The following is a 26,180-nucleotide window of genomic DNA, read 5'->3' as shown; positions in this document are numbered from 1 at the left end:
CAAGTATCCACATACATGATATCTGTCTACAAGCATCTACGAGTAAATAAATATCATAAAGTTCGAGATATTGCCCCGCCATACCAATTAATACATGTCCAAATCATACTGACCAGATAGGCAACTCCGGATCAAGTGGAGTGCACCAACACCTTCCGCTGAGCTGATAGCCTACTAGGAGAACTCTCAACATGTCTACCTGCGGGCATGAAACACAATGTCCCCAGGCAAAAGGGACGTCAATACAAATAAAGTACCAAGTATGTAAGGCATGACAGTAGTATGTAAAAGACATGAAAGAAACATGGAGTAAAGAACTCAACCTGTAATTCTGAATAGCTCTGTGAATCATGAAAAATTTATAATGTCATGCATGTGCGTATAAATGCCATACCATGCATAGGTATATGTGTACATAACATCATAAAGCCTCTAAGGGCATCCCATCATATCAACCACTATGGGAGAAATCATCAACGTATACCAGCTGATCAGGTGGTGGTGCGTATATAACGCCATAACCTTTTTTCATATCCCGTATACATATAACATACGCGTATATAACGACATCTGGTCATGGGTCAATGCACATGTATAAATGAATGCAATGCATAATGAAGTAAGTCAATAAGATTTCTCGGAATGTCATAAGATCAATATGCCTTCGGTTAATATCATGAAATAAACTTTATCAACTTACGTATTTTCTGAGACCCGTGAACAGATGATAGAATAATATGACACATGGGGAATCAAAAACATAGGCACCCATAGTACTTCTAAGAATATAATCATTTGTGAAAGTTGTGTACTTGCTCGTTTCGTTGCATCATATGGATCATGCCAAAAGGAAAGAAGGGATAGCCTTAACATACTTTTGCAATCTTCTCTCCAATCGTCAACCCAGCTCAATACAATCTTCTTACGTCTACAATGAGTAACTCGACTTCGTCGTCATCATACAAGCATTGTAATTCTCATATTTCAAAACTAATATTCTACAAGAAAATGGAAAACTCCTTCCCTGTTTTTACTACATCCCATAAGTTACTAAAAGTCATCAAACAACCCAAACAACAACAATATAATTCACAATAAGCTCTCTGATTACTTCAACAACCATTTTGAGCGGCAAACTCGATTTATAATTAACAAAAAATATACTTTAATCCAATTCATTTTCCATGAATCTACCTACAACTTGCATAACATCATACTTATGCTTACCATATCATTTTCATCCCAAAACATCACAAGAATAATCTTCAAAAATAGTCCACATGCCTAGCACTTTAACCTTTATCGTCAACCTCTTGTTTTCATGTTGTCTTCTTTAATCCACCGAATTAGCATATAGATAAGCTTAACAACAGCAGCCACAACATAATCAAACTATTTATAACAATTTTCAGCCACAACCAACCCTATATATAGCCTCAACACAGCCCACCAAATTCCCAAAAAAAAAACAATTCCTTATGCCATGTCAATTACTATCTTGAAGATTTTAACTCAAACAACTCAAATAATATATGATTAAATTTAAGCATAACCAAGAACATGATTTACATACCTTAGGCAGTAGATACAACTTGAAAACCCTAGCCATAACAATATATATATATATATATATATATATATATATAGAGAGAGAGAGAGAGAGAGAGAGAGAGAGAGAGAGAGAGCGAGAGCGCCTTAAAACAACCCAACAAAAGATAACAATAACTCTTTCCCTTTCAAGTGTTATCTTGTAATCTTCATCCAATAACTTAACTAACACATAGATAATATTAATCCCAAGAAATAGGATGTTATATATACCTTAAAGAATCTGTAAAAACTTGAACCAAAACTTTTCTTATTTTACAACCACCCTTAATCACATCACGACACCATAGAGACTCTCTTCTTCACTTAGGCTAACTTTTGATGATGATTTGAGTTGATTTCCCTTGAGTTTGGTTCTTGGGATCTTGGAATATGTTAGGGAGGGTTTTGGAGAGCTGTTAGATGAATTTTGGGTGAGAAATGACCCGAAATGAGTTTGAAACACCTTTAAAAAAAAAGTAAGGTCGGAGGTCGTCTCAAGTGGGTCCCAACCGAGCTGCTTGCGCAATCTCGCAAAAATATGGATATCTCTCTACTCCGACGTCGTATCGACGAACGGTTTACAGCGTTAGAAACTAGATACATGGAGCTTTAATTCGATATAAAGATATCCCTGTAACTCTCAATACATTGGGAGGAAACTGCCTCGCAACCTGGCCTATAAACCTGCCAGTTTCTCCGAAGTACGGCGACGTGACTTGGCGACCCTACTTTAAAAATCCATATTTCTCTACCTCGATATCGTATGAATAAATGGTATAGACCGTTGGAAACTAGGTTCAAATACCTTCATTTTGGTATGATATATGTCCTAGAATGACATCATAAAGCTTACGAATTAATTTCTTAAAACGACTCATTACAAGGCAAATTTTAGCTCGATTTTTCCGCAACTTAAATCCAGTTTTTTCAAACTTTATATTTTATATCCAAACATTATATATAGTAATATCATGACTTTAAACTTATTTAAATCATGATTATCAAGTCTCATATTAATCTCAACTTACTTAAGATTTCGGTAAACCTTTCTTATCCTTATAGAAGTATTTCGTCCTTTTTGAGCTTACATAAGATAATCCTATAATGACAGCGACGTATGAAGTACGGGGTGTAACAACGTGTCCCCTTATAAACATTTTTTTTCGAATGATAACTCTTAAAGGCTTGCAAAAATGGGACGTAACATCATTAAATCACTTTATATACTTTCAAAGAGGATCTCATTTTCAAGCTTATATCAATTCACTTATGACGTACTTTCACGTACAAAAACATGAGGTGTAACAAGAAAAATAATTAATGTTTATTAGTTTGCCCATAAAATAATAACAACAATATACACATGCATTTACTTCTTTAGTGTCGTTCTTAGTCACCCCCTTATTTCTCGTCACTATTTGCACTTATTTGGAGAGTGTAAGTCTTATTTTTCGAATTAGAATTGGATAAAATCATAGTAAATTTTAAACAAATAATTAGATCAATGCAATTTGAATTAAATTAGGGGTAACAAAATATCTTTAAATTTAAAATTAACAGAAAAATAACATTAAATCGTCTCATAAAGATGTAAAATCTTAGAAGAAAAAAAAAAAGAGTGTGGATGAAACGTTATATATTAAAGCTTATATTGAGGGAGGAGAGTGTAGTTCATAATTCTAGAAGGATGTATATGTATTATCCTAGAATAGAGAGGGACGTTATTGCAATTGGCCTTTTCTTATTTTTGGGTTTCCTTTTTTTTTTTTTCTTTCTTTTAATTCCCCCAACATATTATCTTCATTCCCTCGCTCTCAAACAAACAAAAGAAAAGCAGAAGTTAAAGGAACAGACCACTGTTTATTTCATCCATTTCAGGTAATCCCAGAAACTTAGTAAAGTATACGCATTTTTGCATCACTGTTTAGTTGTGTTTATTACAATTAATATTAGGTCCGGTGTTTGTCACTAGAGTCTCGGAATTAATATTGTGTTTTTAATTTGTGTAGACAAATTATCTCGAAAGAGAAATTATCAGAGTATTGGAATGAGGCATGTCCAAATAAAAATAATGGATACATAGGATTTTATAGACAAGTCATTTTAGATTGTTTAGCTACCTTGTGATGCACAAATAAATGGTGTCAGCAGTGGGCAGAGCTCGAATTTTCACTAAAGGAAGTTAAAATATAAATAAGTAAGTAAACGTAGAAGTCAATGGGATTCAACATTAGTATATATACTTAGAGTTTTTATTTATTTATTTATCTACACAGTGTAATTTTCCGGTGTTAAGGGTGGCTCCGCCACTGTCATAAGTTCGAGCCACAAATTTGGCTTGCAGTTTAGTTAGTTTGAAATTTAATTAGGAGTAAGTTATTTATGCATTGGATAGCTTAAGTAGACATTGTTAGTTAGTTAGTTAGCTAGCTTAGATAACTTCCTATTGGTTAAGAGCAGTTGTATTTCTCATAGCTACTTGTCTTTTAGTATAAGTACATGTACTTGTAGAAGGAATAATGAATACAATTCTTCGATTCTTCACTTGGATGATGGTTTTGTGATGAATCTGCTCCAAAAGCTTCGACTCCAGGCCAAAAGTTACTAAAATGTGCTCAAAGATTGTATTTATACGCTTTGGCACAGTGCACAAGAAATTTCCAGATTGCCCTTTGTAGATTAACTTTACCGGAGGTTGTGCAGTCGCACGGCATCTTTAATGTATAACCTCTGCAGTTTTCTTCTGTTGAGCGTGCAGTTGACAACCATGCCACTGAACTGCATACACATGATCATTGTTCTTTGGGAAGTGCGGTCACCTTCCAAGTTGTTGAACTGCCCGTCAGCACTTCACCTTTATTTGTGAGGTTCAAGTTGGTTGGAATTAACTGTGAAGGTGAATATAATGCTAGAAATAACAGTAGAAATAGAACATTAAGAAAATGGGGATGAGAACAGAGAAACACAGAGAAGGGGTGGAGGGAGAGGAAGCCAGAGAAGGTGATGAGAAGGATCAGAACCAATATCATTCATAAAATTCCCCCTTCCTCAAAACAAATCTTGTCCTCAGTGTTCGAGTCCGGATATAAGAGCTTATGCAACCAGACACCAAGTTGTGACTAGCAGTAAACCACACCACATACATCACTTGGCCTTGAATCCTCTCGAAGTTCTACCGCTGATGCGACCATATGCCAAGTTGTGTATCCGCATGAATCATTGCAACCTTCATTCCATTTTTCTTCCTTTGTTTATCTTTCTTTCCACTCCTTGGCTAAATTCTTCTGGGACTGCAAAAAATGATGTTTTTCATCAGATAACATCTAAATTGCTTGCTAACAAACATGCAGTAATTTTAGTAAATAAGCATTTGTAATTTGATGTAAAATCGACTTATCAACAAATTAGATTTTAGCAAAAACTCTTCTATCCCCTGCTCTCTTTCATCTTCTCTTTTGCAATTCTTGTTCAAGTCTCTCGGAAGTTTCCTTCAGCTTCCACGAGTTGAATAACCAATTCTCGAATTGTCACTAGTTCTTGAATTAGGTGTAACACATTCTTTGCAGTTCATTCTGAAGCAGTGTTGAACCGTGTAACAGAATATCTGTAACATAACGTTGTGTTATTTATTGGTTTATTAATTATTTATCTCGTATGTTTTGCAGCCTGTAGTTCTAAATTGATCGACAGTAAATAAGAATTATGAGTCGGGTTCTGGATTTCTTCTTAGAATACTCTTTACCGAGAATATCAGATTTCCACAATGGCTGTACAAGGTTTCAAGATTTGCAACAAATTAGTTCACGTTCGTCTTATGGGAAGCCTTCTGCAGTCCAAAGTTGTAAAAGGGTTCAATTTTCACTAGAAGGTTATTACTAAAATTGCTGTCCCAAGCGATAGAAAAAAAAGTCCAAAATCTTGTTATCCTGTTACAAGCTGTGTTCTCAATTTGTTTTTTTTTCCAGCTTTAAATCTGGAGGTAGCTGATCATGCTGATTTGCATTCACTTCCAGATGAGGTAATTTCAATAATTTTACTCTCCTTACATTTAGGAAAATATTCGACAGTTGTTTGTCTATCTAAGTTATAGGTACATGCCCCAACAAGTGCATTGCCTACAAAATGATGTTTTATGCTAACATGTACAATATATAACTTCTATTTCCTAATCCCCGATGTTAAAGAATTCGCCTTATCCAATGAACATACATATAATCCACATATTTTCTTGCTAACCATAAATCTGAATTAGCATCATCTTTTTCTCTCTCCCCGTTTTAATGTTTTGGCTTCGGTTATTCTATTCTATACATGTTAACTGTATTTCTATGCATCATATTCAATTGAATGAGATGACATTTCTGCTCTTGATGTAAACTAACGATATAATTGCCTTTCATGAATGAGGTATAGGCAGATTGCCGTATTTGCTATTGTTAAAGAATCTGAGATTAGAATCAAGCCAATGGAAATTGTGGGGCTGTGTATTAATCATTAGTAAGTGCCTTTGTATCTCCTAATCAATAATTGTGGAGTAATGTATATAACAACTGGTGTTGGCTGAAATTAGTACTCAGCGCCCATTTAAAAGTCTTGCATTCGTCAAGGAGATATGTCGGTAAGTGAATATGTGCTCTGACGTTAGGTTGCATTTCAGATGCTTACATCGATTTTGTTACGTATGTTAAAAGAGTTGAAGTCTCTGGAAAATTTGGTTTTACTTTAAGTACCGGGTTTGTTGTGGTTGTTTATCCGATAGTATTATTAACTCACTTATATTCAGCAGCCGCAAAGTTTTGGTTCAACAGCTAAGGTAGTGCAGCGCTCGCATGTCACGAATTGGAAGCCTAGCTTTTGAACCAAGACAGGTATTAAGTGGAGAAGGGTAGAGTGGTGGGCCTAGTACGCACTGACTTTCGAAGCTAAACAACAATGAATTTCTCAGTCATAAAAAAAGTCATGTTTTGTACGCCACATGTTATAATTTTCTGCAATGATTAAAACTTGACTTTCTAGTTTGAGTGTTGTTAGCTCAGCAATAAATTAGGGAAGTATTAATATATCAAAGTGCTCCTTTACTTTACCTGATGCACTTTTGAATGGGCATGAAGATTAGGTGTTTACATCATTACATGCATGTTTGGTTAGATGGCTTATGTGATCATCAACTGAAAAAGCTTGATCGTTCCTTACTAGTTTTACTGGTTTCATGTTGTGATACATACTATCATTATCTAAAGAAGATGAATCTTCGAAACTTCAAAATAGATTTTGAGCAATTGAATCATAGAAGCAAGAGGATATTCATACGTCTAAGATCTCTTATGTATATAATGCTCTTTCTGAAAGCTCCTTAGACTTGAAATTGATGTAGAATTTAATCTGATAGCTTTAATTCTACCAGCTTATTTGAAAAATTGATTGGGAATGTAAAAAACATAAGAAACACATAAAAAAATAACGTGATAATTGTAGATTTCAAGAAGAAGAATGAAACTTCTTGTATTTCAGTATGTTTTTACATCCAATGAGCACTAGTATTTATACAGAGGTTCCTATGGCTAATTTAGGAAAGGAAATCAATTACAGTTATTACACAAATCAATTAGAATAAAATCTCCTAGAATTGAATCAAATCTCCTAAAATTAAGTTTCTTACAATCAAGCTAGTCAACATAATCAAATCTCCTAAAATTAAGTTTCCTACAATCAAGCTAGTCAACACTCCCCCTCAAGTTGGTGCAAAGATGTCACACATGCCAAACTTGCAAACCAAAGTGTGGAAGGTTCGTCTGTTGAGACCTTTTTTATGCACATCAACTAGTTGTTTCTCTGATGATACATGAAGTATAGTCAAGACACCATCTGTGATCTTTTCGTTGATGAAATGTCGATCAATTTCAACATGTTTCGTTCGGTCATACTGAACAGGATTATGAGCTATGCTGATTGCAGCCTTGTTATCACAATACAAGGAAAGTTTCCCTTTTTCAGACAATTTCAATTCCTCTAGTAGCTTTTGCAACCACAAAAGTTCACAAACACCCTAGGCCATAGCTCTATATTCTGCCTCGGCACTTGATCTGGCAGCTACACTTTGCTTCTTGCTTCTCCAAGTAACCAAGTTCCCTCCTACGAGTGTACAATAACCGGATGTGGACCTTTTGTCATCTAGAGAACCAGCCCAATCTGCATCTGTATAAGCTTCTCCACGGAGGTGACCGTGTTTGGAGAAAAGGAGACCTTTGCCTGGAGCAGACTTTAAATACCGCAAAATGTGGAAGACAACTTGCATATGAGAATCCCTAGGATCATGCATGAACTGACTTACCAGGCTGATTGAGTAAGCTATACCTGGTCTAGTGTGGGAGTGATAAATGAGTCTTCCAACCAAGCTCTGATATCTCTCCTTATCAACAGACTCTCCAACTCCTGTTTGTAACTTGTGATTGCTTTCAATAGGCGATTTTGCTGGTTTGCATCCTGTCATATCAGTTTCTTTCAAGAGATCCAAAATATACTTTTTTGAGAAATAAAGATTCCCTTTTTCAATCTGGCAACCTCAATTCCCAAGAAGTACTGTAATTTTCCAAGATCATTGATCTCGAATTCCTGTGCCAACAAGTTCTTCAACCGAACAATTTCCTCTTTGTCATCTCTTGTCATTACTATATCATCAATATAAACTATGAGAAGAGTGATTTTACCGCTTGATGTCTTATGAAGAGAGTATGATCGGCATTGCTATGTTGGTATGGTAACCAAAAGAGATCATTACTTTACAAAATCTGTCAAACCAAGCTCTAGGGGATTGTTTCAATCCGTACAGGGCTTTCTTCAATCTGCACACCTTCCCTTGACTATGTTCAGTATCAAATCTAGGAGGAATCTCCATATACACTTCTTTTTCCAAGTCTCCACGAAGAAAATCATTCTTCACATCAAACTGTTGTAAGTCCTTATCAAGATTAGCTGCACAAGATAAAAGAATTCTCATAGTGTTCATTTTAGCAACAGGGGCAAATGCTTCTTGATAGTCCACTTCATAAGTTTGAGTGAATTCCTTGGCCACCAATCTTGCTTTGAATCTTTCAACTGAGCCATCAACTTTGTGTTTCACAATGAAGACCTATTTGTAGCCAACCAAATTCTTGTCTGGGGTTGATGTGCTCCCAAGTGCCATTTTTTGACAAGGCCTTCATTTCTTCAATCATAGCTTGCTTCCATTTAGGATCTGCAAAAGCTTCCCTCCAATTCTGGGGAATAGACATAGAAGAAATAGACAAGGCAAAGACTCTATAGGACGGAGACAAAGAATTATAGGAGACAAAATTGGATAAAGGGTGTTTAGTGGTGCAAGATCTGACTGCTTTTCTGTGAGCAACATGCAAATTTAACTTATTAGAAAATGTAGATAATTCACCATAGAAGAGGGTTCGGCAGAAGAGGATTCAACTTTAGTAGATTGCATGATGACTTCTTCTGCTCTATTTCTCCCCGAGTAAGTTATCAAATCAGGTCTGTCCAAATGCCCAATAGTCTCCCCCTGAATTCTTTCTCCAATTTCACTTTCCTTTGTGGTAGTGGTAGTGGTATCAATTGTGGCGCTAGGGAGAATAACCTCTTCCCCATTATAGCTCCCCCCTGAAGATTCAATGGTGTAATACTGAAATAGGGCTCAGACTCTCAAAAAGTAACATTCATGCTGACACGGGATCTCCTAGAGGGAGGATGATAGCATTTGTACCCTTTATGTGTTGGAGAATACACGATAAAGATACATTTAAAAGCTTTAGGATCAAGTTTCCCAGATTTTCTAGTGTGAACAAAGCAGAGACACCCAAACACCTTCGGAGGAACAACATAGTAATTTTTACCTTTTAAAGCTTCCAGAGGACTATGAAAATTGAGAGTTTTAAGCGGCATTCTGTTGATGAGATAGTCAACTACTAGAATGGCATCCCTCTAGTAAGATTTTGGTAGATTCATGGTAAACATAAGAGATCTTGCTACTTTTAACAAATGCCTATTCTTCCTTTCAGCAACCCCATTTTGTGCACTAGTATAAGGACAACTTGTTTGGTGGATAATCCTATAAGACTCCAATAAGCACCAAATTTTCTATCCATGTATTTCGTGCCATTGTCGGTTCATAAGATTTTTATCTTAGTCTCAAATTGATACAAATCATCTTATGAAACAACTGAAAACAGGAGAGAACTTCACTTTTGGCCTTTAACAAATATACCTAAGTTATCCTAGTACAACAATCAATAAAAGTAACAAACCATTGACTACCAGACAAAGAAACTGTTTGAGTAGGACCCCATACATCAGAATGAATAGTAGAAAAAGGAGTTGTACTTTTATTATCGCTTAAAGGATAAGAGTTTCTAGTATGTTTGGCAAATTCACAAGCATCACAAAACAGAGATTCAAACTCGGTTTTAGAAAACAAACTAGGATATAGCTTATTCAAAGCAAAAAATTATGGATGTCCCAACCGTCTATGCACTGTATTATTTCTTGGTTGACATCTTTATTTCCTCCAAAAAAGGCCTGACCAAAGTTTTGAGTTCCATCAATCCAATATAAGTCATCATGCAATCTATCATTGCCAATCCTCTTCCTTATTTGAAGATCCTGGAAAACACAATGATCAGGGAAGAATAAAACACTACAATTTAGCTTTTTGGTGATGGCGCTAATAGATAACATGTTAACAGGAAACTCAGGTACATGGAGAACCGATGATAATGTAATATCAGGAATACGGACAACAGAACCTGTTCCAAGGACAGGAGGTAGAGAATCATTGGCTATTTTGACATAATCCCCTTTGGGACTAGGAGAGTAATTTTGTAAGCCTTTAGAGGAGCCTGTCATGTGTCTATTCGCACCCGAATCAATAATCCAAGAATTAAGGTGAGCATTAAAGGCAATACCTAACTGCACATAGTTGGAACTAGCAATATTAGAAAACATTTTCTGCAATATTAACATGACCCTTTGATGGACTTGCACGCTTTCCTTCACTACCTCTAGTTGGTCTACCATGTAGTTTCCAGCATGTCTCTTTTGTGTGCCTTGGCTTTCCACAATAATCACAATGCATATGATCTTTATCAGAAATGATTGCCCTTGGTTGCTCATGAGACACAGTTAACCCGGATTTCTCCGTTGGTGCTGAATAAAGCATGACCCCACGCCGACTCTCTTCTTGTTGAACATAAGAGTATGCATCTTCAAGAGAAGGAAGAGGAACTTTACCGAGATTTTGAACCCTGATTTGATCATATTCTTGGTTCAAACCGGCCAGAAAATCATAGACCCTGTCATTTTCAACCAATTGTTGAAAGAGAACTGCATCATCAGTACACTTTGCTTAGAGATCCTAATAGTAGTCAATTTTCTTCCATAATCCACTTAACTAGGAATAATAATTAATGACAGTCAACTCACCTTGCTTAGTCGCATGGATTTATTTCGAATCTCAAAGATCTGGGCATCATTTCCCTTGCGTGAGTAATGTTACGCCTTCCTGAAGTTCCTTGGAAGGGCGACGTAAGGCTAAGCAACCGATGTCAGTGCGATTGTTGTCCGCCAACTGAGGTCCCCTCCGTACGCTAGACTACATTGTCTGTGCCGTACGGGAAAACCAATGTCGTGATCAATTGAAAGAGAGAGCAGAAAAGAGAATTGAGAATGAAAGAAAGCTTGATTGCATTGAATGAAAACTATTACAGAAAAACAACACAGTGTCGGGGGGGGGAGAGACACCAGTACAGAGAATTGTTTGCTTACTTGAAAGTTTGATTGCTTGGTCCCCCTTAATAGTGCTTAAAAAAAAAAAACCAAAGTTACATGACTAGACCTATGAAAGCTGAAAAATCACACTTAAAGAAAATGCAGTAAAACTATTCTATATTTACAATGAAAAGTACTCAGTCTTCTTCAAAGCAGAAACAAGTCCGTTGGCAACAACTTTGTCTTTAGCATCGGGGTCTGCGCGCGCGGCGCTGTTGGCATCTGCCTGTGGCTGGGCGCTGGCGATGGCTATCGGTGGGGCGACAGAGGCACATGCGCGCTTGTCACTTGGAGCTGCCGAGACCACGGGGCCGACCGTGGCGACGGACGTTGGGAAGCTTGTCAGGACGCCACGGGGCGCGTCCAAGGGGTCATGGGGCATGGCTGGAAAGCCGCCCATGACATTCTCCCCCACCTGAGTTGGCGACGTCCTCGGTACCTTCCTTGCAAGGTAATCATCAATCAGGCTCTTGTAGGCTTTGAGGTTTGTTCCCCTCTCCCAAGTATTCTCCTCCGCATCACATCCCTGCCATTTCACCAAGAACTCCTACTGATCTTTTCTTGAGGCGTGAATCGCTCGATCATCAAGAATAGCTTCAGCACGCCTTTTCCCGGTTGAATTGGGACCTCGAATACTTGGTATTGTGAGTTGGCTTCGTGAAGGATCCTCCATATCTTCCCGAAAAGGTTTCAGGAGACTGACATGGAAAACATGATGGATTTTCCACCAGGCTGGGGTATCCATCCGGTATGCAACTTTCCCAATGCGCCTTTCAATGGACAAGGGTCCAATATATTTTTTCAATAGGCGAGGGTCATAGACCCCTGCAAACAAGTACCGCTTTGGGATTTTGACCATCACTTTGTCTCCCACTTGGTATTCAACAAAGCGGCGATTCTGATCAGCATGCCTCTTCATTCGCTTTTGGGCTTTGACAAGATAGCTCCTCACTATCTTCAAATTTTGCTTCCATTCTTTTGAGAAGCTAGCAGCCCGAGGAGATTTTGACATGTTTCGTGCGTTCACTGTGTGTGGGAGTAGCGGTTGCTGTCCGGTAACAATTTCAAAAGCGCTTTTGTTGGTACTTGAGCTCTTTTGTGAATTGAAACACAGTTGAGCAGCATCCAGAAGTTTCACCCAGTTCTTCTGCGATCCGGTCACAAAGTGCCGGAGATATTCCTCTAGCATGCCATTGAATCGCTCCGTCTGGCCATCAGATTGCGGATGAAAACTTGAGCTATGACTCAATTTTGACCCGAGACACTTAAAGAGTTGGGTCCAAAAATTGCTAGTGAAGCGTGAGTCGCGATCACTAACAATGTCTTTAGGTTGGCCCAAATATTTGACGACATGAGAGAAGAATAGTCGAGCTGTATCTTCTGCTGATATATATTGTGGGGCTGTTATAAAGGTAGCATACTTGGAAAACCGATCCACCACAACCAAGATAGTTGTGAGATCTCCGACCTTGGGCAATCCGGTGATGAAGTCCAGGGAAACGCTTTCCCAAGGTCTTTTTGGGACAGCTAGTGGTTCCAAGAGCCCTGCCTGCGTCAAGCGGTCTGACTTATCCTTCTGGCATACTAGACAAGTCTTCACATACTGAGCGACGTCATCGACCATTTGAGGCCAATAATATGCACGGCGAAGCAATGCCATGGTGCGTTCCTCACCGGGATGACCGACTCACAAAGTATCGTGGCATTACGCCAGAAGAGCCCTTCGCATATCTCCTCTTTTAGGAACATAAAGTTGGTTCCCTTTCACTTTTAGGAAACCATCTTCGGTGTAGAACTGGCGAGTCTTGCCCTGTCCTACCAAATCAACCAAATACTGTGCAGCAGGATCCTTGATGAGTAGATCATGTATCTGGTCTTTTATGGTGGTGGTTACTTCGCTTCCCTTTAGGGCGGCGAGTACACACACCGATGCTAGATCAACTCTCCGACTGAGTGCATCAACAACATGATTGGTCTTCCCACTTCGGTACTCCAGATTGAAGTGAAATTCTGCTAGGAGTTCCTGCCACCTAGCCTGTCGACCATTCAGCTTTGGCTGGGTCATGAAATGGCTAACGGCTGTGTTGCCTGTCTTGACCACGAATGGGGCTCCCAGTAGATAATGCCTCCAAAGGCGTAAGCAATGAACGACAACCAATAATTCTTTCTCATGGGCGGCATAGCGCCGCTCTGCATCCTTCAGTTTCCGGCTCTCGTACGCTACGGGATGCCCTTCCTGTAGCAATACTCCACCAAGTGCATAGTCGGAGGCATCCGTTTGCACTTCGAATGGCTTGGCCAAGTCAGGGAGGGGCAAGACTGGGTTACTAGACATAGCCATTTTCAATGCGTCGAAGGCCTTTGCCCGTTTGGGGCCCCAATCCCACGGTGTGACCTTCTTGAGAAGTTCTGTCAGCAACACTGCAATGAGGGAGTAACTTTTCACAAAACGCCGATAGAAGTTGCATAGGCCAAGGAACGACCTCAAGGCGTGGATATCCTTAGGAGGCGGCCATTCTGTGATGGCCTGAATCTTCTGCTGGTCCATCTTGATCCGCCCTTCCTCGATGACATGTCCGAGGAAGTCAATTTGTTTCTGAGCAAAGGAGCACTTGGATAGCTTCGCATATTCGTTCTCCCGCAATCGGGCTAGGACCTTCCGCAAATGCTCCAGGTGTTCTTCCAGTGTCTGGCTATATACCACAATGTCATCCAAATAAACTACGACGAATTCATCAATGTATTCTCGGAAGACTTGGTTCATCAAGGTGCAAAATGTGGCTGGCGCGTTAGTCAAGCCAAAGGGCATAACCAGGAAGTCGTACGACCCATATCTTGTCACACAAGTCGTCTTGTGCTCATCACCCTCTGCAATCCGAACTTGCCAATAACCCGTCCTCGGGTCTATTTTGGTGAATACCGTCGCACCACCCAGTCTATCAAACAAGTTTGCCATTAGCGGAATAGGGTACATATTTTTCACGGTGATTTTGTTTAGAGCCCGGTAATCCACGCAGAGTCGTAAACTACCATCATGTTTTTTTGGAATAGCACAGGGGACCCGTATGGGGACTTGGAGGGCACGATGATCCCTGTGTCTAGCATTTCCGTCAATTGTCTCCGAAGCTCGGTGAGTTCGGGTTGTGACATTCTGTACGGCGCCCGGGCAGGTGGCTTCGCACCAGGCACCAACTCAATCTCATGGTCCACAGTTCGCCTAGGCGGAAGACGCTTTGGCATGTCTTGTGGCATGATGTCTTCAAATTCCAGAAGCAACTCCTTCACGGGTGCAGGAATGGGACCCGATGAGCGTTCTATATCTTCCATGCAGAGGGTAGCCAGGAACGTGGGTTCATATCTTTTTACCCCCTTCTTCAACTGCAAGGCCGAGATGTTCTCGGCGGCCATCTTCATGGGAATGCACAGAATAATGCAGGGCTTAGCTCCATTTTCTCCCATCATCAGTAGCAAGTCTGCATACGGTGCGGGCATGGTATTGGTCTGTCTCAGGAATTCCAACCCCACTATCAACTCGAAGTCATCTATGATCACCACGCGCAGGTTGAACTTTCCTTCATAAGGGCCAAGTTTCACCGGTACTTCTTTGGCTATTCCACCCACTGGCTGAGGTGGTGAGTTGATAGCCTTGACACGACCTTTGTCCTTTCCTACAACTAGGCCAAGGCACTCCACCTGAGTCGAGGCTAAGTAGTTGTGGGTAGCACCCGTGTCTATCATCGCCCGAATGGGCTTGCCATTTACCTTCATGTCAACGAACATTAAGGTCCTCTCTTGATGAGGAGGAGTCCTTTCGTTCGCCTTCTTTTTCCCTTTCTTGGCGATTGGACAGGGGTCCTTCTTCTTACGGATACCAGCACTGGTTCCCGCTAGAGGCTCAGAAATAGAGCCAACAATGGCATTGAATGCACCAACTGGTTCGGTCTGGTCCGCATCATCGGCATCGTCATCCGTCCCATCCTCAAAAGCTTGATGGGCGTTCATTTGTGCATGTGGGCATTCATTGTTCCAATGTGGTCCACCGCAATGACGACATCCTGAGGGGGGCTTTACTCCCCCGATCATTGTTGTTAGATGCAACGCTAGTACTGCCTGAGGAGGGAGCCTTAGATTTGGTTGCACTCCGGTCTCCTCCACTTCTGCTAGGGCCACCAGTGTTCGGCTGGCCTCCTTTGTATCCTCCTCGGACAGGCTGTTGAGGCATGTCCTTCCGGGCTTCCACTTGATAATCCCCAAGGCACTCTGCTGCTTGGATTGCCTTAGGTAACGTATCTACCCTTTGTCTTTGCAACTCCATGCGGGCATAAGGTTTCAACCCTTCCTGGAAGGTGAAGAGTTTGTCTTTGTCCCCCATGTCGCGGATGTTCAGCATGAGCGCAGAGAATTCCCGCACGTAATCCCACACTGATTTGGTCTGGCGGAGCTCCCGTAGCTTTCTCCTAGCATTGTACTCAACATTTTCGGGGAAGAACTGAAGGCGTATGGCTGCCTTCAGTTTTGCCCATGTCTCGAGGGCATCTTCACCAGCCTTGATGGCTTCGTATTTCACCCGCCACCAGAGTTTGGCATCACCCTGAAGATACATGGCAACAATTGCTACCTTCTTAGCTTCTTCTAGGCCCCCCACGGCATCGAAGTATTGTTCGATGTCGAAGATGAAGTTTTTCACTTCTTTGGCATTTCGAGCTCCACTATATGGCTTTGGCTCAGGAATTTTCAGTTTTTGGGCCACAGGGGTGAGGTTCACAATACCCCCGATTTGGTTTCCACCTCCTCGAAGCAGGCCTTGTAAAGCAGCATTGACAACATTGAGCTGGCCTGTCAAGTTGTCTATAGTTTGTTGTATGGCAGTCACCCTGTCTGCCTCTTGTGCCCTGTTGGCTAAATCCTCGGCGCGCTCCTGTTGGAGGACCTCGAATTTACCAAATATTTCGGCTGCCTCTGTGGCTGCCGTTTGCCGGTCTCCTTCAGAGTCGCGACTGATGTTTTCTATGTCAACTTCGGTCTGGATCAGTCTACGGTCCAGGTCGTCCAACCTTTGCACTAGGCTGGTCTTTAGGTCAGGCACCATTTCCACGATGGGCCGTAATGCGTCAACCGTTCCCTCAAGGGTCACGATGCGATCCCCATAATTCACCATGGTCAGAAATGGTGGTAATTGCAATGGAATCCCTCGTCCGATGTCGAGCCTAGGCGCTGATACCAACTGTTACGCGGCGCCTTCCTGAAGTTCCTTGGAAGGGTAACGTAAGGCTAAGCAACCGATGTCAGTGCGATTGCTGTCCGCCAACTGAGGTCCCCTCCGTACGCTAGACTAAATTGTCAGTGCCGTACGGGAAAACCAATATCGTGATCAATTGAAAGAGAGAGCAGAAAAGAGAACTGAGAATGAAAGAAAGCTTGATTGCATTGAATGAAAGCTATTACAGAAAAACAATACGGTGTCGGGGGGGAGAGACACCAGTACAGAGAATTGTTTGCTTGCTTGAAAGTTTGATTGCTTGGTCCCCCTTAATAATGCTTAAAAAAAAAAAACCAAAGTTACATGACTAGACCTATGAAAGCTGGAAAATCACACTTAAAGAAAATGCAGTAAAACTACTCTATATTTACAATGAAAAGGACTTAGTCTTCTACAAAGCAGAAACAAGTCCGTTGGCAGCAACTTTGTCTTTAGCATCGGGGTCTGCGCGCGGGCGCTGTTGGCATCTGCCTGTGACTGGGTGCTGGCAATGGCTATTAGTGGGGCGACAGAGGCACATGCGCGCTTGTCACTTGGAGCTGCCGAGACCACGAGGCCGACCGTGGCGACGAGCGTTGGGAAGCTTGCCAGGACGCCACGGGGCGCGTCCAAAGGGTCATGGGGCATGGCTGGAAAGCCGCCCATGATAGTAAGTGCGCCTAGCCGAATTCCAGATCTTTTCCGCAATATCAAGCAATAAATATTGCTTAGAGATTCGAGGGTGCATAATGTTCAAAAGCCATCTCATAACAAGGGAATTATCAGAATCCCATTGACTATAGTTAGGGTCAGTCACCGCAAGTGCTTTCTTTTCTCTAGTAATATAACCAAGCAACTTTCTAGACTTAATAAAAAGTAGACAAGATCTTGACCAAGCAAGACATGTACTAGTCCCATCCAATTTAACAGCACTAATTTGAGACATAGAATTATTATCTGTTTTTGTATCACCCATAGTTTGAACAAGTAATAATTCTTAATGTCAAAAATCAAATAGGGATAATCAGAAATACAAAAATAACCTTTTAGAGATAGAATCTGCCTGATCTTGCCGGAAAAACTCACTGGAAAGCTGCAGATCTCGTTGGAAAAGTAGCTGCCACACGGGAACTCATAAGGAGTTTGTGTTGCAGACAACCACCAAGAGAGAGAAAACTCAACCCTCTTTGATAAAACGGAACTCTAGTGTTGCGAAGGAGATAACTCACCTCAAAAAGGCAGCAATAGCTCTGATACCATGATAATGGACCTTGTACCTAACTCAACCCCAAAAGCTAGCTTATGAGGTGAGCCAAGACCATATAAGGAGACCAAAGACCTCAAATCCCACCGATGTGGGACAACTCAACACCCCCCTCACGCCCAGGCCTGTAAACTGAAGCGTGGACAACATAAATGGGGGCCCAACATCGGTAACAATAATTGAGATGGGCCTGGCTCTAATACCATATAGATTTCAAGAAGAAGAATGAAACTTCTTGTATTTCAGTATGTTTTTACATCCAATGAGCACTAGTATTTATACAGAGGTTCCTATGGCTAATTTAGGAAAGGAAATCAATTAAAGTTATTTTACAAATCAATTAGAATAAAATCTCCTAGAATAGAATCAAATCTCCTAAAATTAAGTTTCGTACAATCAAGCTAGTCAACATAATCAAATCTCCTAAAATTAAGTTTCCTACAATCAAGCTAGTCAACATTGTTTCTTTCATGTGCTATTCAGTCTGCTGTTTGTTCTTCTTACCCAGACAAGAATCCACTTTTAGGCTGAAGCTTGTGACGGGAGAGATTCAGATATCTTACCTCATGTGCAAACCCTTAGAAATTTCCCAGAGGAGGAACTAATGGGAAAAGTTGTCATGGTCAGATTGGATTTGACCATCCTGCTAAGGGAGCAGAAGAAAAAGCATTCGTCAGCAGCTCGTGTAATTTCAACCATCAAGTATCTACACAATGCTGGGGCAAAATTAGTTCTAATAAGTAGCTGGAGTCCGAAAGCTGATTCACAGCTTCTGAAATTGGAACGTGTTGCAGGTCTACAAATTTCTTACTTTTCACTTTGTTTATGCTGCTTCTCCCCATATGAGAACTTAGGCTTAGCTTCCCAGAGTATCAAAAACTGTATGCAGGACACAGTAACTGTGTTTATTTGATGTTCACTAAACATGTTTTAAATGGAGTTCAATTGATCCGAATAATGTGTTCTTCAGAATTTCTATCGTCAGAACTTGAACTAAAAGTCATACCAGTGGAGCTTGGTTCTGGACTTGAGCAGTCTCTGATGGAAGATGGACATAATTCTGACATCCTTCTGCTTGAGAACCTTTCTCAGTTTAAGCAGGAGCAAGCCAATTGTTCAGAGTTTGCACGACGCCTATCATCTGGGGTCGATATCTTTGTTAATGATGCATTTTTCCAATCACATAAGATTCTTGCATCAAATGTTGGTATTACCAGCTTCTGCTATTCCTCCATTGCCGGATTTCACTTTGACGAGGGAATGTCTCAACTGAAGAAGATAATCAAGATGAACAAATGGCCCTATTATGCAATAGTATGCATCTGAGAATCTTTTGCCTAAACGTGAAGTCATTTTCAGGCTCTTGCTTCAAATGAAAAAACAACTTTTTGTTCACAAAATGCAAGTGATAATTTGAGATGCAATGCAGATTGGTGGAGCTAATCTCGCTGGGAAAGCAGCAGCCTTGCAATTTTTGGCATCTAGATGTGATGGTTTCATCTTTGTTGGAGATGCTGCATTTCAAATCATGCATGCTTTTGGATTACCTGTGCCTATGGAATTGGTGGAACAAGAATCACTAGAAGCAGCCGATATGCTACTTGAGGCTGCAAAGGCAAGAGGAGTAAAAATTGTATTACCAAAAGACTTTTGGTGCGTCAATGATCATTATCCACTGCAGATGAAGACCTTTCCTGCTAATCATATCATGGATGGTAAAAGTTGAGTTTCTTAATCTATAACCGAGCCCCTGGTCTGCACTGATTTATATGCTAGATTAAGGACCTAATGGACAAAAGAACTGAACAATTTTAAAAAAGTGAAAATAGTATAAATGAACTTCATTTATTTTGGAAACTCAATTTGTTCGAGCTCAAGCTAATTTCGTTTCTGAAATTTTGAGAATATGTCCCTCTAGTATTTTCCACTGGGAATGATAGTTTTTAAGATATTTTTGGCTTTCAAATATGTTCCTTAGGCTGGAAACCTGTTGATGTTGGACCCAACACGTTGGAGGAAATGATTTCCGTGCTTTCAAGATGCAAGGTAATCCCTGAAGTTCCTTCTGCTGAAGGCCAAAAAGTAAATGTACTTGCTCAATTTTGAGGTCACCATTTGGTGTTCTTTGACTAGTTCTATGAGAGTTCATAGGATATCTCTTGTGCATGATCGCATAGGTAGGTCTGACCTTAGATTTGCATCTACGAAAATGGTATCAAAACTAATTAAACTAACCGCTTCGGCAGCAGTACTTGGAGCTGTAACAGAATTTCTGTGATCTTATGATGATATAACTCGAGCATTTATTCAGGGTTGCTCTTGCTCAATGAGAATATAATTTTATTTTTGTACAATCTATTTGTGAAAACAATATATGCCCAGAGAAGCATGCTTTCATTGTTTTTCAGAAAATTTTGTGGATTGGAGCTATAAAGTTCGGCGCATCAAATCAAGAATCTGCTGGAACGTCCAAATTGGCTGCAATACTTTATAATCTTAGTCAAAAGAACTGTGATCTTATTGTGGTTGGCAAACAGGCATGTGAGACATTTGTTGGGAAATCAAGCTATGTAATGGCCGATTTGATTGAAAACGCTTCCATTGTCTGGGAGTTTCTGAAAGGGAGAAAGCTTCACGGCCTCTTGGCACTAGATAGAGTATGCTTTTTTCTAACTCAACATGCTGTGTTACACAAATTGCAAAAAGCTGAAACACATTAGTCTATCTCATCTGTTGACAACTATCCCTCTTGTCTTAGGGTTTTGAAATTGTGTTAATAGGGAAAAGAAGGTAGATACATGGATAAGGACAAAGATTTCACTCAATAGGAAATGAAACAAGAATAAACAAGCTCATCAAAAGCCCCTTCCATTCACTTCTTGCCCAACGTTTGCAACACTGACCACATGATTGTTATGTACTGAAAAAATATGACTATTCTTCTGTGAAGTGGAGCATATTAGCTGGGGCCGCAGAACCATATATGTTCGGAAATATTTATTAGAGTAGTAAATGCAAGGTATCAGAGCCTTAATTCCTCATGAAGGAACTATAGACCTACTTGCCGCCCACCCCGACTCCTTTCCTCATGGAACTTGACTTTGAACATGCCCACTAATATATGACGTATGCTTACAAAAATAGATGTGTATTAGCTTCAGAACTAATGAGTGTTTGGCGTCTGTGCAGGCATACCCATTTGAGTTGAACTGGGATGCTATATATGCCAATACGACACTACCTCTTGTTGTTGACGTAGGAAGTGGTAAATCTCTCTTTACCCTGACTCAATCTTTCTCTAATTCCATCGTATTATTTGGGTTTGAATGTGTGCAGTCATTGATTACACCAGTAACAGCTCCATATTTACAATGAAACATAAAAAATTTACTGCCGGAGTGTCTGGAGGGACTCTAATTTAGTCATAATCTTATAGCCTCGTATATGTGAGCAATGAATCCATAGGTTTCCCCGTACATTGGTTGTATCCCTGGAATAATACCGTTAAAGTGTGTGTGTGTGTGTGTGTGTGTGTGTGTGTGTGTGTGTGTGTGTGTATATATATATATATATATATATATATATATATATATATATATATATATATATATATATATATATATGTCAATGCTTTTGCTACACTTTCAACAATAAAAACAACTACGCTAAGCTAGGTGGTGTTGGCTATGTGAATCCTCAATGGTCATTTCACTCCGTTTGGAACTGTTTCATTCTACTTCTGATTAATTTGAGTTTCTCTGTCACTAGAAGTTTAACATTTTCTACTGACATACAAACCTCTAAGCACTCTAAGAAGACTCTTAACAAATATTGCACTTAATGTAAGCGTACTAATATGACAAAGCCTTAATCATAACTAGTTGATATCGCTTATATGGATCTTATTCTTCCTTTGTTTTATTTTTCATAATCTCCTTATTTCGAGAAATTGTAGGTCCTTAGAGGAAACTTTTTTTCCTTATTTTAGGTCTGATTTGTTCCTTTTTAACACATTCAATCATCATGGTTTCACAACTACGGGTTGGTGAAGTTGGAGGTCTATGTAGGACATGACTGAACTATCTCAAACGACCTTATCTCATGTTCTCCTCTATGCTTGCTACTTGAACTTTCTGTCGGATGGGATCATTTATGATCTTGTATGACCGCGCTTATTTTAAATCTGCATTTCTACAACACTCGTCTTGCAGTGTGTCCCCATACAAGAGATTTGAGAAATGTAGAGAGTATATGTTGAAACTTGTTATAGACATATAGCCCTTAAAGAGATATAGTCCTTTCTTGGTTGATTGAATTTTGTATGGTAAAAAAATCCAACTTATAGTAAGAGGGAGACTGCTACCTGTGTTACTAAGATAAACTTTTAGTTTTTATATTTCCATTTCCTTAGCTTTAGCCTGCATATCAAAATTACCCATGTTGTTGTGCAGCACCAAAGGACATTATTAGTTCTTAGTTCTCACAGTTAAAACCAAATTACAGGCAACGGCTTATTTCTGTTCAGAATGGCAAAGATGAGGAAGGATTGGAATTTTCTTGGCATGGAAAATAATGAAAAGGTTTAGTCTTCTGCAGAATGTTTATTCTGCTGCTTTCTGTTCTAAGCTTAATAATTTGGCTTTGCCCTGTTTCCAGTTGGTGAGCCGTTGTCTTGATCATGTTTCTCAATCTGGCATGACAAATGGGTATGTATTCTCCTCCCCTTTGTAATTGCTTTATAAGATATGCACATAAATAGAATTTTGTCAAGGAGCTGAAATTTGTGTCACTAATTCTTCCCAGTTTAAGGCTAGGGTAAAAAATATATACATTTGGGATAAGCATGTGAACTATACTACCTCAATTAATTGGTGATAAGCATGTGAACTATAAAGGCCACAAATAACTTTGAAGTTTGTCAGTAAAACATGTTATCATGACTTATAAGGATGTAAACAAGAGATAGGTATGATTTAGCGGTGCCAAAGGTTGGAATAAGTTTGCTGATTTCTGGCTTAAAACTGCATAAACATTTTTTGAAATTGTTATGTTTTTAAAGGGAGTGGCATTCTCCAATATCTTCAGCTCGGTGTTGTGTTTAAAAACTGAGTTAGCAACCAATATTCCTTATTTCTTTTAAATTCTAATTGCTTTAGAATGATCTCACACTTCATCGTGCAGTAGTGTTATCAGTATCTGCCTCGAAAGTGTGCACTAACCATTGCCCTTGTATATAGCAGCAGATAATCATCTATTATATGTGCTCTGATTTTTTCTTTTCTTCTTTCATGTTTTCTTTTTAGATACTTCATAGCGACAAATGCCACATCAACATTTCAGTCCATTGTTTCCAGTTACCCTGGTGATCTGGTTCTTGTGTCAATACAGGTAGGTGGCGTTTTGTTGCTTCTTTTGAATAGAATCTAAGATACATATTAAAATTCCATGGTCAAGGCTGGCCATGTAATCAGTTGTATGTTAATAACAAGGAACAATCAAATTTCCTCGCAACTGCAGTGTCCAAATCCAGATTTCAATAAAACAGAATACCGATGGAGGATGGTGCGAAGATCATTAGTTGAAGCAATAGCAGACTTACTGGCTTCTGATGGAAAGGTAAAACTGCAGCTCTCCAGTGCTGTGTCTCTGATATGCAATTGGGTCTCTAATTGAATTGTGATTAACTGTGATTGAAAAAGCAACAAATTTTGACATGTTCAAGTAGTAACAGAAATGATAGATATTCTTAAGAAGATGGACCATGGTTTACTCAACTCCAAAAGTTAGCTCATATGGTGAAGATTGCTCAAGATTATATAAGAGACTTCTGGTTAAGGGTGGAGTGATCTCATCCACTCCACCACATTTGCCGGTGGTGATTACCTACCATATTATACATAGTCTAAGACTCCCATATAACAATCTCCGGTTATGCATTGTTAAAAAGGAATCAAGTCAACGAGAAGTTCTCTTACATTTCTTAACAAATATGAACTTGAAGGGTGGTGCAATCGATCAATAACGACTCCCTGAATTCACCTTTTTTTTTTCTCCCTTTTTTGTCCTTTAATGGTTTAATCTATGGTGCAAATATTCATATTCATCATTAGATACACAAAGTGTGGCTTGGATAGCTAATATGTTTTGAGTGAGACAGGCACAAATTATTTCATGAGCCAAGGGTGCTAATCCAGATCTGTTCTCTTAAGCACAGGTATTTCTCCAATCCGATGTAAAAGAAGTTGCAGTGAGAATGAAAGAAGAATTTATGAAATATGGTAAGGGTAAGCTCACAGTAGTGCATGATTTGGAAGATAGCACCAGTCATCAAGATAGGTGGTTGAAGGAAAATCCCTTTGGCATTCGATCGGATTGGGAGCAACATGTTATAGACCGTGGAGCTCCTATGTACAGATTACTGCTATTGAAATCTTCTCCTTCTGGTTGAAATAGTTGCAACACAGTGGATCATTCATGAACAAAATCATACTTAAAAGGATGTCTACAGATCAAACTGTGGTTGAGTGGCTATTCTTCTCTCTCCGAGGTATATTTCATGCCAACTTTTTCATATCTTGGTATATTATCCTCCGAAACAAATATACTTGTGCAATCGGGGGAACTATTAAGTCATGAGATTATTACTTTGGATTGGTAAAGGTTAAGTCATGAGATATAATGTTGCGTGAAAACTATTCTTTGGACTCCAAACTGTAGCTATCTAATTCTTTTCCTCGTTGCCAAATGCAATCTCGAGCCAAGAAGTGTTATCTCTGAATTCTATCTTTGATTTTCTCATATTCCATCTTGCAGAGTTGCAGTTTATCAGCGACAGTAATTATTTTCTTACTTTACATCTCTTCTATCATGCAATTTAAGCTACATTTGTTGAAAACACATTTGTCGTTTAGAAATTGTAGTTTTCCTTGTGCTTTTGGTTGTCATGTTATACTATCTATTTCTTTTCTGGGTACAAATGACTACTGGAAGCATTATTATTTTCTGCGTTCTTTCAGCTTGTCTAAATACTTTACCCTCTAGTACTTTTACAAATAGAAATATACAACTATCTGGTCGATATTTTGTGTATGCGTGTGTTTGTAGACAATGTCTCTTTTTCTCTATTTAATATCTCCTAAGTTTTGTTTGTGATGAAAATGTTCTTTTAAGGTTGCAATTAACTCACTTGTACAGTTGTACTGTAGTTTTTTGGTATATCTGATGATTTTTATACCAGATAGTAGTAACACGGGCTATACAACTTATATAACTGTAACAGACTCTGAATAATTTAAAATAATATGGGATACTCAAGAAAGAAAAAATAACCTCAGGATAAGGTGCTTAAATTGGGATGGAAGGATCATAGCTATAGACCCTTTTGAAAGATGCCTACCTTTTGAGTGAATGTGATACTCAAGCAAGGTAAAAATAACATCTGAAGTAAAGATAAGGTACTTAAATTAGCATTGAAAGATAATCTTATGCTCTTAATTTTCATTCAATACCTTGATGAAGATGCCTATCTCTGTGTTTGTAGAAAAATACTGTCCGGACCTCCTGTCCGTTGTTGGCACAGTTAGCATTTTGGTACTGAGTAGATAGTCTCGTAGTTTGAACAGAGAGCACGCTGAAAAGAATGGGAGCTGCAATACATCAACAACTACTACTATTACTACGCCTCAGTTCCGAAATATGAATTGGCAGGTTTTACGCTGGCTGCCAGCCTACCACAACCTTCCTCCTTTATCCGAGCTTGGGGACCGGCAATGTAAGCGAGCTCACAGAAAGTGAGAATTCAGGTAGAGAAATAGAGCAGTAGGAGATTCGGTTCACCATCTTCTTCTGTTAACGTGATTGACTTCATACTTGGTTCCTTCTACTCAAACATAAGTTGCCCTAAACTAATTTATAATGGCAGGCTTTCCACAGTATATTGTAGTGACCTGTGTGTAGCAGAAGATGATAGTAAGACGTATTCCGATTGAGGCTACTCAATTGTACCTGCAATGTATTTGAAACAGAGAAAGAAGCTGGATTTCCATTTGAAAAAGATGCAGACACCAGAAGTTATCTTCCTTGTCTCCTCATCTATGTATCTATGACAATGTAAACATTAATCTTAGTGTTATGTTATATTGTGTAGCATGAGAGTTAAGGTTGTTTCATGCTGTAAATTTCGTTTGCCTTTATATATTTTAGGAATCATCTTTATTAGGTAATTCTTGTTAAGAGGGCTGACTTTGAAAATGTAGTTGAAAGGGAATACTTTTTCTTGCT

The 26,180-nt window shown here is 39.4% G+C and overlaps 1 protein-coding gene across 13 annotated transcripts; it reads left to right on the top strand.

Annotated features, from left to right (window-relative positions):
* The first annotated feature begins 3,378 nt into the window (after nucleotides 1-3,378).
* Nucleotides 3,379-26,180, top strand: LOC107802987 (phosphoglycerate kinase, cytosolic). Of its 13 annotated transcripts, none has more exons than XM_075230426.1 (17): nucleotides 3,393-3,468; nucleotides 5,256-5,458; nucleotides 5,556-5,608; nucleotides 6,004-6,087; nucleotides 18,427-18,694; nucleotides 18,871-19,214; nucleotides 19,330-19,621; nucleotides 19,879-19,946; nucleotides 20,309-20,557; nucleotides 21,090-21,165; nucleotides 22,404-22,480; nucleotides 22,557-22,606; nucleotides 23,204-23,288; nucleotides 23,418-23,516; nucleotides 24,115-24,447; nucleotides 25,441-25,702; nucleotides 25,822-26,180. In XM_075230426.1, the coding sequence occupies exons 5-15, from the start codon at nucleotides 18,505-18,507 to the stop codon at nucleotides 24,346-24,348; spliced, it is 1,764 nt and encodes a 587-aa protein (XP_075086527.1). In that variant the 5' UTR covers nucleotides 3,393-3,468; nucleotides 5,256-5,458; nucleotides 5,556-5,608; nucleotides 6,004-6,087; nucleotides 18,427-18,504; the 3' UTR covers nucleotides 24,349-24,447; nucleotides 25,441-25,702; nucleotides 25,822-26,180. The 13 variants fall into 13 exon arrangements, with proteins under 13 accessions (XP_075086510.1, XP_075086499.1, XP_075086505.1 ...); XM_075230431.1 differs by having other exon boundaries at nucleotides 3,402-3,468; nucleotides 6,008-6,087; XM_075230409.1 differs by lacking the exon at nucleotides 6,004-6,087 and having other exon boundaries at nucleotides 3,379-3,468; nucleotides 19,330-19,615; nucleotides 20,438-20,557.

Source organism: Nicotiana tabacum, chromosome 2, assembly GCF_000715075.1.
Source record: "Nicotiana tabacum cultivar K326 chromosome 2, ASM71507v2, whole genome shotgun sequence".
NCBI classification, from domain to species: Eukaryota; Viridiplantae; Streptophyta; class Magnoliopsida; order Solanales; family Solanaceae; genus Nicotiana; species Nicotiana tabacum.
The sequence above is the reverse complement of the archived record's forward strand: the minus strand, read 5'-3'. Positions and strand labels throughout refer to the sequence as shown.

Coding starts and splice junctions, on each gene's coding strand:
- LOC107802987 (XM_075230397.1), top strand. CDS start 5,293: ATGAGTCGGGTTCTGGATTTCTTCTTAGAATACTCTTTACCGAGAATA. Junction 5,459..5,555: donor GGTTCAATTTTCACTAGAAG/GTTATTACTAAA, acceptor TTTTTTTTCCAG/CTTTAAATCTGGAGGTAGCT. Junction 5,609..18,426: donor TGCATTCACTTCCAGATGAG/GTAATTTCAATA, acceptor ATCCACTTTTAG/GCTGAAGCTTGTGACGGGAG.